General features: G+C 35.2%; 1 protein-coding gene across 3 annotated transcripts in view; it reads right to left on the reverse strand.

The window, feature by feature from the left end:
• The window catches only part of FER (FER tyrosine kinase), a 164513-nt gene that overhangs the window by 38719 nt on the left and 110616 nt on the right, over positions 1-15178 (reverse strand). For all 3 annotated transcript variants that reach the window (XM_054281976.1, XM_054281984.1, XM_054281991.1), the window contains 2 exons: positions 14776-14891; positions 13091-13185 (listed from right to left, as the gene is read on the reverse strand). In XM_054281976.1, coding sequence (XP_054137951.1) covers positions 13091-13185; positions 14776-14891 — 211 coding nt within the window. The remainder of the gene's footprint in view (positions 1-13090; positions 13186-14775; positions 14892-15178) is intronic.

A 15178-nucleotide genomic window follows, 5' to 3' on the forward strand; every position in this document is an offset into this window, starting at 1 on the left:
AGTATTCTGAAAAACCGATTTAGGACAAAGGTAAGCTGGAAGAGTATTACACAAACACTGCAAAGCCATGTTCCAGCTGATATAAATGTATTAAAAGACTTTTCCAAAATACATTTTATTGTTCCAGGCAAAGACCAAAAAATCACAGCAGACCTTTTTATATAATACAGTTATTTGATAGTGAGTAGCCAGCCATTGCCCCAGTATTTGTTTCTGTTCATTTAGGACTGAACTATTAGGATTTGTTCTAAGCTGTTACACAATTTTATTTACTGCCTTTTCTTAGAAATATGAAATCATGGTATTATATGAAAAGTTTCATACGTGATTTCTTTTAAGAGGCTATCTATATTTATATTTCATGGTGTAAGAAATAAAGTAAGACTATATTAAAGAAAAAAATCAGATGTTGTGAAGCCTTCAGACATTATGCTGGACCTGCTCTTACTCCCAGACTGGGTAACACATAGATGGGAGAGCAAGAGGTGACTGGATAGCCTTGACTCTAAAGCTAATCAGAAACACCCTATACTGACTTTCAAACTCCAGTGAAAAAGGACAGATGACTAATGCAAACCGACTGGGCAATGATATCTTTTCCTTAATCTGAGAGGTTACTAACATAGACTGGTAACTGGTAAAAAGTAGGTATTGCTAGTGGAAAGTAAGATAAGCAGTCCAAAAAATAATGTGTCATTTCTTGTACATGTAAACAGAATGATTCTAGTTACAGCAGGCAGCTAAAAAAAACTTGCAAGCAACTCACCCCTCCAACACACACAACAAACTGACGAAAATTTTGTTATTTATATGCTGAGACCTCACTGCTCTCTACGCAGGAATCATCTTTGAATGAGAAAGTATGACTACAAGCCTTTATGAATGTGTAATCTTCCCTTCTTCACAGACTTGGCATTACTTTAATAAGAGCAGTAAATCAAGGCAGCTTATAAAAATACATTTAAGACCTTAAAAGACATTTAAGATCTTAAAAAAAACTCTACTGTCAATCAATCAGTGCTTCAATATTGAAGATTAATAATTGCTGGCAACTTCATGTAGGAAGAACAGAAAAAACAGATAAGCTCAGTTTGATATTCTGGGAAAATAAAATGGATAAAAGACCAAATGAACAAAAAAGGACAAAACACAAACAAGCAAAAAAACACGCAGAAACAAATGCCCCTAAAATCTTGCAAAAGTTCTCTATTTAAAAAAAACTTGCTATAACAACACCAGTGTAAATTATAATTCTCACAATACATATAAATTCTTCATATAAATAAGTTAATGCTCTCCACAATCAACAGTCAAACTATCTGTTCTCAAGTAGCAAGGTATTAAAGACAATAAGGAAACTTCAACCAAACTTTAAACAAAAGAAAACCCAGCCATATCCACTAAAATTTTTTAAAATAATACATGTTATAAATTCTTTCTCAATATGCTCAAGCAATCACACTAATATCCCAATTTTCAACACTCCGTTTCTGAATGATATTAAAAGCTGCTCAGTTCCTAACATCATAATATGTCAAACTCAAAAAGCACAAGCCTGTTACTTGCCAATGCAAGTGATTTAGACTTGCTGGTTTTCAGAGTGTGGCATGCATTGTATGAAATTTTAGAGTTTCCAGCAAAAACAGCACCATATGTTGAGCCGTATACAGTGTACTAGATGCCTATCACTAAATTTTAATTACATTACTTTAATCTGTCTCAGGGTTTTCATCTTTTGTTTTGCTGTACCTGTCCTTGAATAAAAATGGCAAAAATGTCTTCTAAATATTCTAAATATCTCCCCTTGTATAGAAATGGCAAAAATGTCTTCTAAATATTCTGTTTAATATTAATTTAAAAGCAGTGTTAGTAGCTTCTGTTAGTTAGACAAAAGAGCCAAGTAACACCCATCTCACTCTGTACAATATATGTAATGTTTACGCTAAATCTGATTATCCTGTTCATTGTGATACTAACATAGGCTTAAGTGTCTGTCCTTTAAGTAACAGAGTTACTCCTCAGTAAATTCTGACCTCTATTGTGGTCAATGTTCCAACTATTCATCTTCACAGCAAAGCACCCGCATGAATATCTCCAAGGCTGAATTAAGAGTATTTCTCTACAAACTCTTCAGTGCAGAGCAGTGGTTTGCTAACATCTTTATGTACTTTTAAAAATAAATTTTAATATGAAAAGCCCTAATTCAGCATTTGCAGCACAGAGTGTCACAGCATTATTTCCAGCGTAAAAGCTGTTGATACAAATGAAATAAATAGACCAGGAGACTACGTAATAGTAAGCAATGTTTTCTCTTTTATGTGGAACTTTCATTGGATTCTGCACAGCTACCTGTGATTCCCGTTAATGGCCCACATCATCTCTAGAAAATGGGGTATGTTCTAACAGCACTAAGAATTATCAAAAAAATTCGACCATTTTTTATATATATAAATAGCTGAAATGGCTTGCCTGTTTTGGGTTTACAGGAAGATATATAACAGTACTGGAATCCCTTCCTAGTACAACATAATTATTTTACTAAGTAGAGGATAAAATACAGTTCATGAGCAGAAGCTTTATGAGAGCAGCCTGTTATAACTGGGTTTCTGAACATAGTCCTTTGTGTATTTTGCTCTGGATGGGAACTATTTCTCATTACATGCTGGAATTCTTAGAGTGAAAATATCACGCATCACCAATTCCTAGTATTGGCTGTGCCTTACAGCATAAACTTCTTGTTGTACAAAAAGTGTCATATCGTGGTAATAAAATAGTTCACTCCTCTGCACACAAAAAAGCAAGCTGTTGCTTTGGAAGAGAAGAAACCCCTGTGATCTATGAGAAGAGACCAAAAATGCAAGAAACAACAATGAAAAATGTTAAATAGGTTTACAAAGTATTAAGTTATGGCAATCTCTGATTTGACTGGCATTTATCATCAACTATGACCACATATTTCAGTGTTTTCCTGAGCTAGTGTCCATAGTGACACCTACCTACCTGCTCTAGGCACTCTTGGCAACAATTCTGACAACAATTATGACGCTGAACACAACTAAAATATGTTTTGAAATGAAGATGGGAAATCTCCCACTGAATTGGTATATATACATACATTGTTTATATATTGTATCTCTATCTAGTATCCTAATAATATTATAAATAATTATACAAATATTAACATATGTCTTAATACAATACCAATTATTATGAACAATAGGAAGCTACATGTATTCTTATTCACATACAAATTTTAATAAAGTGGGGTAATTTCCTTTGTTAAACAGCCTTTTTAACTATGTTTGTTTAAAGAGGCTGCTTAATTCTTCTTATATTTATACATGCATTCACCATGCAGATGCATCTTGCTTGTGGCCATATGTCCTAAACTATGTGACTACCTAACCCAGGGGAGCTTTAGAACTCAGTATTGCTAATTGCTTTACATGCTATTGAAATATTATTGAAATTACCTTTATCTGCACCTGTAAGTGTTGATAAATTTGAGAATTTAAATGGTCAGTATTCCAAGTAGCCTTAAAGCAATTTAGAATTTCCTTTATTGTCCAGTATCTTAATACTATACACATGGCATCAAAAACATAAGCCCAAATGGAGTTACTTAAAACTATGAATTTAAAATAGTAAACATGCATCTCTAGGGAATTCTAGGAGATATGTTTTTTGAGTATGTAAGAAGCGATTGACAACCTATTTAAAGTACAAGGATTTAAAAATGCTAAAACACATTTTCAGTAAAGTACTGCACCTTCACATTTCAATTAATGCATCACTTGTGTGCAATGCATTACTTTAATATTGTTTTTGTTCTTTTATTTTATATATGTAGTACCAGAAATACTACATATTTTATATATGTATTTATATAACTTTCTGTACAGTACAGAAATTGTAAATAAACCCAAGGTTTACTTTTCTAACTGCATAGAGAGTACTATTGTGAAGTTCAGTTAAAACTTTACTTTTCCTGTAAAGCAAAGCAAATAAAAGTTGTTATCATGCAAAGTGCTGCCAATGTAGTATTAACAATGGCAGTACTGAAGTATGAGTAGAAATATCTGTATGTGAAAACAAAAGAAGAAGAAAGAAGAAAACAATTAAACTAATAGTGTGCACTGAGACCCAAGGACAGGAGCAACAGCAGCAAAGAAGTAAACAGAGAAAATGTGGCTTGTACCAGAACTGTGCTGTGGATGGCTTTTTAGCAGACACCTGTGATGAGATCAGAACAGAGATGACTCACGAGCACAAAATATAACTGCACTGTGATAAAATGAAGATGAGAAGAAGGTTACAACACATTTATACGTGCTATTTCACTTCCTTTCAACTGGATGACAGACCACAGACATATGATTATCAAAATAAAGGAAATATTGACTATGCTCAGCAGTCCTGCTTTAGATTTCAGGAGGATCAAATAAGGTAGAGCATGAACCCAATATCCCGTGTGACGTAAGTGCCTGTCCAAAACAGAGTCTGTAATCACCTGTCAAGAAGGCATCAGAAATCATAGCAAGACATCAACAGCTAGCATCCCTTGTCTTCTGTGCTGCCAAAACAACACTACCCAGACTACTTGGACTCTTTATATTTTAGTATAGTGGCTGTAAGGATACCCACTTTGAGTGTAGAGATAAAACCTACTTCAGAAGCTGAAAGGAAGGCCTTCCCATTCTTCAATAAATAATTCCTGTAAACTGATTATGCTCAATAATCCATAATCAAAGGCCTCAAAAAGTATTGCAGAGACATGATAGCTGATATGAAACAGAATGTACCTGAAGAACAGAGGATTTTTTTTAATCTAAAGAAAAACAATTAACCAGTAAACATTTTTTAAACACAGACACATTAAATACCTACTATAGCAAAAACTGCTCTAGGCAAAGTAAAAAGAAAAAAATGAATAACAACAAATAAAAAGAAAGAAGTTGAATACAGAAGTTTTTGAAACTTCCAAAACAATTCACTCATTTTTTATGTTTGGTTGGTTTTATTCACTTTAAAAAATGGAATTTCTGGTTTAATCTACTTGCTGATTTGATTTTGTACAATGTTGATACAAAATATAGTAACATCAAAGCCTAGAATATGTGAAGAGATAAAAAATCGAAATATAGTCTGAAATGCTACTATAACAGGAGACCAGAACTTTGGTCCTGTTTTACTAAACAGTAGCTCTGAGAAAAAATAAATTTTTAATCACCACCACCTACAAAGGAATCTGACTTTTCTTAATAATCTGGAATCCATGAAGCAAAGAGGGAGGAAGAGACCCATATGCCCTGCAGAGGTATGAGCAAGGCAAGGAAGAAGAAACAGGGTCTGTTCGTACCTGTGGGCATACTGCACAAGGGCTGGTGAGGAGAAGGAAAAGTTGGACACATGGAGAGAAGGAATCTGTGGGAGGCGTCTGGCTCTTTGAGTGAAACACCCAACAACAGGAGGTGGCACAGTTGCAGAGACACAGAGACAAATCAAAATGGAAGTTGGAAACTTAATAGGATAAAGTGAGAGAGAAAACCTAGGAGTCTGTGTGAAGAGAAACTGTAAGGTAGACAGAAGGTGGCTTCACCAACGAGTAATAAGAAGATAACTTATTTGACTGGAGAAAAAAAGAGAACAGAATAGAAACAAAGCCAGACAGTCACTATCACTGCAGTTTATCTCTAATTAGAATTTGATGGATCCTTCTTTTTTTCTGTTGTATTGATTTTGGACAGTGTGCAGTAAAGACTCAGGATGTGACTGCAAGATAGGACTTAGATCTGAAATCTGCTCACAAAAGACAGCTACAGAGGACGTACAACCAATACAAACAATGGGTGAGATCATGCAAAACTTTCTTAAAGTTTAAGGGACTCTCTAAAGAGAAGCAATTAGGAAAAAAACATGAATGATCTCTACAGAGATCTCACTGCCTTCAAAAGTAGGAAAGAGGAAAAAAAAAAACTGAAGTAGAAAACACAGCAGCTGAATCACACAATGTGAAAGTAAAAGTTCTGATATTTCCTAGCATCAACCAGCATTCCAGGCCTGTGCATGAAATCAGTGGCACCTCAGAGACAGGAGGTCTAATCTAAGGCTCAGGTAAACCACAATACACATGGTCTTCAGCTGCTCTTAGCATCTGCTCTCCTTTATCCAAGTAGAGAATTAATTTAGCAAAAAGCTCAACATAATAGGGATGTTGTATTTCATATTAATAAATAAATTATACACGTCTCAGAACTGAGTTTTTAGTTATAAATGGGTTTACTGGTTCCAGTGAAAGTAACAAGAGAAATGCATAAACTCAGCTGTGATTTGGTGCTATACTCAGGATTATCACTACATGCAGGAAATAAGAGCAATTCCACAAAAGTAAATTAAGATTTAGTAAATTGTATCAGCTCCCCAGCACCACCTATAATGGATCTGTAGGTATTTCTACACTTTATGCCCTGGAGCCCTCTTTTCCAAAAAAAGCCAAAAAGTGAGCCTGGTAGGTCAGGAAGACACCACACTTCATTGGCACGTTTTGACATAACACACCCCATGGAAGTGTTCTAACATACAGAAAATAGCAATGGGAACCACATTTCAGAAGACAGGGAGTGAATAAACTAAGCCAGACCAAACCCAACCACAGGTAGGACAGCATGAACAGGGTTCAGAGGTAATCTCACACTTGGGTTAAGAATCATAGAATCCCTTGGGTTGGGAAAGACTTCCAAGATCATCAAGTTCAACCTTCAACCAAACACCACCATGCTCACTAAGCCATATTTCAAAGTGCTAGGTTTAGTCATTTTCTGAGAACTTCCAGGAGTGGTGACTGGCTACAGGCACAGCAGAAATGGCCATGCTCAATCCAGGTGTGCCTGGGAGTCAGGGCACAGCCAGCAGTGCTGCACCTGAGCTCATAAAACTTGCCACCTCTGATTTGTTTCTGCATCAGTAGCACGGGCAATTTGCATCCCAAATGATTCAGAACAGACCTCTACAGGTTACCTTATCCAGCTGCAAAGACAGAACTTATGACCTTGCTCCCCCTTGGAAGCTGGCTGCACATGTCTGGATATAAGTTGAGTATAGCTGAAACCTAATTCTGACAATCTTCCCACTAGATTACTGGATATTTCCATAGCTGTTTACATGTACAGGCATAGCTCTACCTCTTTCCAGCTGCCAGCATTTAGAACATACCAACAAGAGTTAGCTAAAACAACAAACACAAATTCTGTTAAGTTAAAAAGGAAGTTGCTTTTTAAAAAAGCATGTATCTATTATCAGAAAGGAATTCTACAGTGGTGTCAGAAAGGCACACTGGTACCCCAGTGAAATGTAATGCATGAGGAGAATGAAAAATGTCCATGAACACACTGGGGAGGGGGGGTGAGAATCAAATCAGAGCAGATCACTGCTAGAACAGACTAAATATGGTATGTGGCCACAGAATGGATCAGGAGGCAAGAGACAACTTCTGGGAAATTGTTTAGAACTGTCTGAAGTACTGGACCTGGAACAGGAATATCATCTAGTTTTCATAATGTCATAATATATAATATCCTCATCATGGATCATATTAGCATAATGCATATGCTAGAGGAAGCTATATTAAGGCTCAAGAGACAAGACAGACACTTCAATTGCCTATATTTGAATGCCTGACGTAGCAGAAATAAAATTATTCCAAGATATTTTTGGGGTTTTAATTTTAACTATGTTGGTTATAAAAATGTTTAAATATATATAAACCCAAAACAGAGAAAGCAGGCTACCAACTTGAGATTAAACATTTCAGCTTCGAAAAGAAAGAGGTCACAAAACATGTGACTTCAAGCTTCCATCTACTACCTTGAATCAAGCACTGGAACACACAAAGATGTTTGCATCTACTTTTAATTAGACAAATTTTTCAGAGAGAGCTGGTGCAAGCAAGATGATGGTGCTTATCTTGCACACTCTTTGCTGGAGGAACAGAGGCACCATGGAAGATTCTGTAAGATAAGCTGCTAAAATAGTTGCATGAAGTGGTAACTGCACCACAGGATTCCACATCTATCCTCAAAATAGATACTGTTCTAGAACTCATATTTCAGGGACACACCAAGTTCTTACCTCTAAATAAAATTCTCATTTCAGGACTAAGATTCAAGTGAATTGAAATTAACATAAAGAAGGAAAAGAAAGAGCGTTGTAGCTTGGGATTGCTTTTTGCATCTTACAGATTACATTTGATCTTGATTTGTTCTTCCCCTAAAGAAAGAGGAAAAAACATTCACATTTTTAATGGGACTCCTGCAGTTCCTTTTTGATTACATGGGAGATTGGATGATAAATTATAAGCAAATGAAAATGCAGTTTAATGATCCTGAGTACTGCAATGAATTAAAACACACTTTGTCACCCGTGATCACTAAAAGAGAAGTTGGAGCCAGAAAGATAACAGTTAAAAAGGGTAAAAGAGAAGGGGATTTTAGTTTCTTTTTTTCCCTTTTTTTTTTAATGAAAATATGTTGAGTTCACTTTGAAAAGAAAAGAACAGGAAGCAGGCTTTGTAGCCCCTTCAGAATGTTCCTGATAAATCTTTCCACGCCCCAATAAAATACAGCATCCATTTGTCTCAGCTGTCAGTCTGGACTCTGGCAGTATTCCAGGCAGTCTTTTTGATCATCATATAAATTTGCCGAAAATGAGCTGCGACGAAAACTCCTTATGCCCTGTGTGGCATAAAGAGACAATGGCAAATAGTTCTTTCACTGTTCTGAATACCAAAGCAGTTCCTCATAATTATTTCACTTTCTTCAGTTTTAAGGTCAACAATGCAAGATAAAGCACAGAAATTCCACTGGGACAACAGACATAGAGCAAAGAAAAATTAATAAATTAACACAGAAAATATGAGTATAATGCTCAGTTTTTCATTACAGGAAAGTAACATTCTTTCTTACACAGCACTATAAACTCTTACACAAAGTTCTGCTCTTTTTCATGTGGGAAACAATCCCTAACAAAGGATTATCTGCATTAGAAAATTCCAGTGGTTGCAAATACGCAGCAATTCCCCCTGAACAGCTTTAAAACTCATGCTGCACATTTACTACATTACTTTTCAGCCAGGTTAGTCAAGTCCATAGGACAATACAAACTCAAATAAATAAACAAATAAACACTACAAACTCATCATGCATTTGGCAAGTCTCAACATACAGGGTTTCTTCCCCCAAAATTCATTAGCAATTCTCATTTTAACTTCCTCTCTCTTTCTTAGGATAAACTGCATAATTAAAGTGTATCACAACAGATTAATAAAATTTTACTGTATTCAGTTATGAAGCAGTCCAGTATTCGTATTTTTAGATCAGAAGATACCAGAAAAAAAAACTCCACCAAATGTGACCTTTGCAACAAACCTTATCAAACCCATCTTAAACAGCATTTCACTATAAAGCAGTAAAAATTAAGAGGAATATTACAAAGAAAATAACCTATAGCAACCTACATCATGTTCAGTGTCATACAATACACTAACATGTTGCAATGGTCTGATTTATCTAAGCAGCAGTCTTTTTAACAGTCCTAATGTTTTCCAACTAGGAACAACAGTTGTCATTGAGAAAGAGTCATAAGTCACAGAAGAAGGGGAAATCTCTATGGTACATTCTCCATTAATAACAAAATGTTTTAATAGAAAGATAACAATTCACAAGTAGAGTTATTTTCTCATTTCTTAGTCTGCTATAAATTTCACAGAAGAAAACAAGGCCACTGTAAAATTCAGGGGGTTTTATTATTACATAATAGTTGAAAAGCAATCCAGCAACTACAGCATTGGGCCCTTATAAAGATCCGGGCTGTCTATCCTTTTAGTTAGTATTTCAATGTCATTTAGGTAAAAAAGAATAAAATCAATTATTTGCAAGAGTGCCTTAAAGGTTATTGCAAATTTATCCATTATGCAACCACAAAAATTTATAAACCATTTGCTTGCCTAGACTCCTTTTTCACAGAAACTAGCTAGCATAACTTAAGCCTGCAAATCAGATTTGTGTATAGATCTCAAATAACAAATAAATAAAATGTTAATAAGAAAAATAGTAACAGTTTATTGATTCATTTTCCTTGGCTATCTTGGTAATTTTGGGAAGGTGAGGGGAGGAAAAGCAAGACAATTTGTTTAGGATTAAAAAAAAATTAACTTTTAGTAACTGCAAATTCCTGAATGGTGGTTTTGGGTCTCATTTCTTGCATACATGTAACTTTCCATATATACATGAAGGAAATTGCTGCTACATACAGTTTAGCCTCTGTTAGTATACAACAAAGAACATTTTACTTAGTTTATTTCTTCAACAATTAAAAAAATCGTTTATAGAAAGCAACACTAAATCTGAATTCTACAATAAATAAACAATGCACACATTCTGCAAGGAACAAGATGTTCCTTCCCATTTGTAGAGGAACCTGCAGAAAGAGCTGTAGGAAAAGACCTGGCCCTCTAAAAAGCCAATGGCAGGAAGATCAGATGCATTTTTCTCTGTCCCTTAAAGAGAGATCTGTACAACACACACATACATTACATTAAGACCTTTCCCTAATTTCTTGATAGACAGATTGTGAAAACAACCAAGTCTTTCCCTCTGTACTGGAGAAATCTGTGATGGATTGACACTGGGAGGACATGTACAGTGAGACCAGTATGGCCAACAGCCAGTGAACAGTAAGCAAAGGATGGTTTTTTCTCACTAATATGTAGTTAGTTATGGTCAAGGCCAGGTGAGGTGGGGCTCTGAGCAACCTGTTCCAGCAGGAGGTGTCCCCTGCCTATGGCAGGGGGATTGGAATGGGATGATCTTCAAGGCCCCTTCCAACACAAACCATTCTATGATTCTATATATCCATGACATGCTACATTGTTTACTATTTCAGTTAATCCTTCCTACATCACCCATATTACAGGACATATCACTCATGTTAACACCCCCTAAGAAAAGGGGTAAGTAATTGTCTTGACAACTTTGTTTCTGTGTTACTTGCTGGCAACATTTGGGCTATTTTTACATGTACCAAAGGATGGACACGTAATTAAAGATGCATCTGCAACCTTTCTTTACAGTTTTCACTGATGCCTGTGTGCATTGCTTTTAATCCCATTTACACCTTCAACAAAGATATGTCTACAGAGTCAATTTACAACAGAATCACCAACAGAACACCACCTCTCTATGTAAAGTGCAAAGCTTCAATATATATTTCTAAGACCTGAATAAATTAAGACTCTGATTTGAAATAATAATTTGGAATGCAAAGCAGAATTAGCTGCTATGGAACCACACCAGAGGAGTCTCAAAAGAGACAGTAGGTGTGCAGCTGATGTGTATTTGGGATATAAAAATGAAAGAAAATTTGCAAGCATTAGACAGAAGTCCGAAATCACAGGAGAAATCCCTTGTTTTATGGAGATGCTTCTAATTTTATCCTCAGGGAAAAAACTGTCAGACATTTATAAACTACACGTGTTCTCAGGCATACATTCACAGAACACAATTCTGAGTTAAAACTTGACATTTTTAGTTATTAAACAGAATGTCAGAGTTAAACTGCTTAAACACCTTCAAGCATAAACACATTTGAAACAAAACAATGAAGATACTGAGAAAGTTTAGTGTCAAGTAGAAGACAAGTTTACCATTATCCTGTTCCTCAAAGGGCAGTGTTAAATACCAAGTCAGAGCACTATTAACTACCATTTTTTGTCATCTCATCCAAATTTGTCACTAAAAAAAGAGAAAAAACAACAGAATTGCTGCTTCTCTACTCGTCTAAGTGATTTGACATTTCTCTGGCATCCTTATGTTTTCTGCTCATATGGTCAGTCTTTTGGTGTGCCAAGAAGTAAGAGCACATGGGGAAGTGTGATGGCTTGAAGGCAGTCCCTTGTTTATCTGGGTGTGCGGGCAGAGCAGCCAGCCCAGGGGGTTTACAGACTACTGAAACAGGGCAACAGTTCTCTTTGGAAGAAGCTTCTTTCTGAAGCAAATTCAATTCCAAGAATGTTTGGATAGACTTGAACTGCAAAATAGGCATAAGAATCAGAAGAAAGTTCTGACTCAATTCCTCCTCAATTGCGTTAACATGTTTCAACATCTTGTACAAGGCCCTTGAAAACCTGAACCAGAATGATAAAGATGTTAAAAGATCAGGATTTACTTTTATCTTCAGAGATGTCTGGAGAAGCTGATTACTAAAGTACCCCTTAAAACCGAGGACACTGCTTTCAGTCTCCATTTTAATAAAGTTAATCGTGCATACAAATATAATAATCTAATATAATGTAATTTAATAAAGGCAGAAAACTCCACAAGGTCAAGTATTTCATCAGTGCTCTACAGCCACTATTCAAGAATTATAAGCAATCTAAGTCTTCCTGAATAAAATGGTTATTAAAGAAGCTTGCTGTATAATTCTGAAGATAAATCCAGTGATATACAAAACAAATACAGTGTTGCATATTAAGCAGTACTAGAGGCTACCAAACCAACACATTTTGCAGCTGCTGAGAAAATCAACAAAGAGGTAAAATTGTCCAAAAGCTGTTATCATCTCAGTAATTTGAAATTCACTCCAGCCACTGCTAAATAAAATGAACTCAATTCCAAAAATAAAGCAACCTTAAAATGAAATAATACATTCTGGTAAAGAAAAAAATATATATTAATAAAGGTGATCCAAACAAGAGTTATTAAAATTGAGACTTTACCCAGACATGAAGTTTCTTTAAATACTTCTTATTCAATACTGAACTCTATTGTTAAAGGAAATAACATTTTATATCTTATCAGGAGAATAATGAAGCTTCTGTTGTCGTCAAAGGCTACAGTAAAATTCTCAACAGATTTGTGGAGCTCAACCACTCCAAAGCTAGTAGAACCCAGCATTTTCAAAGATTTTCAATACAGGTGACTTTTGAGGTCAGCCATAGGAAGGCAGAATAAGACAAATGGAAAATAATACATTTCACATTATGGAAACAATGAAACTTATGGAAATATGCTGCAAAAAAAAGGAAAAAACCAATTACCTGGAACAAGTTCCATAACAATATATATAGGCTGTCGTTGAGTGCAAACTCCTATAAGTTTTACAATATTAGGATGATCATATTGTTTGAGTATTCTGCAAAACACACAAGAAGTTTATTATATTAATAAACTTTATTGTACAGGCTGATTCAACATTATAGGAGAATATCTAAAACCCTTAATGTTACTTTAATGGAAGATATTATTGTTATCAAAGAAAAAATATCACTACTGTTATCAAAATCAATGATTTGATAGAATCTGTTAGATCAATCACCACTCTGTTTTAAATGAACATCATAACTGATTCACTAATAAATAAAAAATTATTCTTATTGTAATTTTACCATTTGTCTATGTGACACTTATCTATATATAACTAAAAAATGGCCAGATAGAACCCTTGTATATAATCAGAATTTCAGTGGTGGACCAGAAACAGAGCAACATCAAAACAGTATGCACAGCTGGTCTGTATGTTTCCCTGCTGCACTGTTCAAAAGAACACTTGTTACAATATTACTTTGGGAGATTAATTAATACAGTAAGTTTTAGAAGACTATAAGGACATCAGTTTTGAGAATTAACTGAACTATTTACATCTTTTGACACAATGCTTTAATAAGAACATTTCCAGCCTAAAACAGCATGCTATGATTTTTAAGTGAAAAGAAGAGCAAGAAAAAATTCTACAGAGATCTTGTAACTTAAATGTTCCTTCTGATATTTGCTGACTCAAAGCACCTCATCTTTTTCCCTTTTTCCCAAGGAACAAGAGTAAAATACTAACCTACACACACATTTAGCAAAAAATAACACATTCTATTTTTTCAGACCATTTTTTCCCATTAGTGTCAAGCTGCTTAAAAAATGACATATCTCTGCTGTTGCCAAGTTACAAGTTTTTTTAAATTATTCAACAGATAGGATGGCTGATCCTTATTCTATAAACGCAGATGGTGTCTTTTATTTTCCAATACTCATCACACTAACTTGGGAGTGGAAATCAAAGCATATGGATCCTCAAAGCAAGAAGGAGCGAGGTAGTTTAAAAATTATGACATTTATCTCAAGATAGCCCTCACCCTGGAGTCTGACAATCTACCTATGTACATTAGCTGATACTCAGAATGCTTTGCACATTGTATCATGTCATGTAATTTGGAAAATAAGCATATAATCTCATGCTGATTGACACAGTATAAAAAAAGCTCTACTGGAGCAAATTCTTCTTACAAAGAGAAAATTACTGAATGGGGCCTATACCCCACTAAGAGAAGCAATCTGCGCACATTTGATCATCTCTACTAGCCAGGAATATAAGGCAGGAGTTAGGCCTGGTATAGTCACACTTAAATTAACAACATTTCCACTCTTATCCCAATCCTCATGGTATATCTTAGAAGTTCTAAATGAAAGCACTTAAGACAACAAAATTTTATTTTACAGGCATGGCTTGCTTTGTCAACAAGATGGTTTCAGCAAGTGAAAATGCTACTGCATTCACACGTTAAAAATGCCAATGTTTAGTTACGAGGGTGACAGCTGTGGAATGTACTGAGGGAGAGAAAAGAAGGAAAAGTTTGACAACTGCTTTCTTGAATTTTTCAGAAGGTCAGGTTTTGTAAATGCATCTGTGATAAAAACTGAAAAAAACTGCCACAAGTAATTTTAGAGAACCTACCTGGCTTCAGACAGAAATTTTATTTTCAGTTCTTGAGGAAGATCTTCTTTGCAAGTTTTTACAGCAACAGGGGTTTTATCCTTTAATGTTCCTTTATACACCTCACCAAAATTACCCTGAAATCAGGAGAAAAAAGATCATTCTAGGTAAATAAAATCTTAATGAATTGCCAGAAGAAATAATGCAGAGAGCTACTGAAAGTGGACCAGAACTCTGGAATGTGTTTATGAAGCCAAATGAGGTTTTCTTTCAGTATCTGTCCTAATCAAAGCCATTCACTCTGACATAGTACATCTATTATGTGGACACAGCATATGAGTTCTGTTTTGACCTTGCTGGAAGGAGGAAAAAAACACCATTAATTAAGTAATTAGAATTTTCTCATAAAACCTTTTAGTGGCTT

Source organism: Melozone crissalis, unplaced genomic scaffold (assembly GCF_028551555.1).
Source record: "Melozone crissalis strain CALT ecotype California unplaced genomic scaffold, PUWL_Pcris_2 ptg000005l_1, whole genome shotgun sequence".
Classification (NCBI taxonomy): Eukaryota; Metazoa; Chordata; class Aves; order Passeriformes; family Passerellidae; genus Melozone; species Melozone crissalis.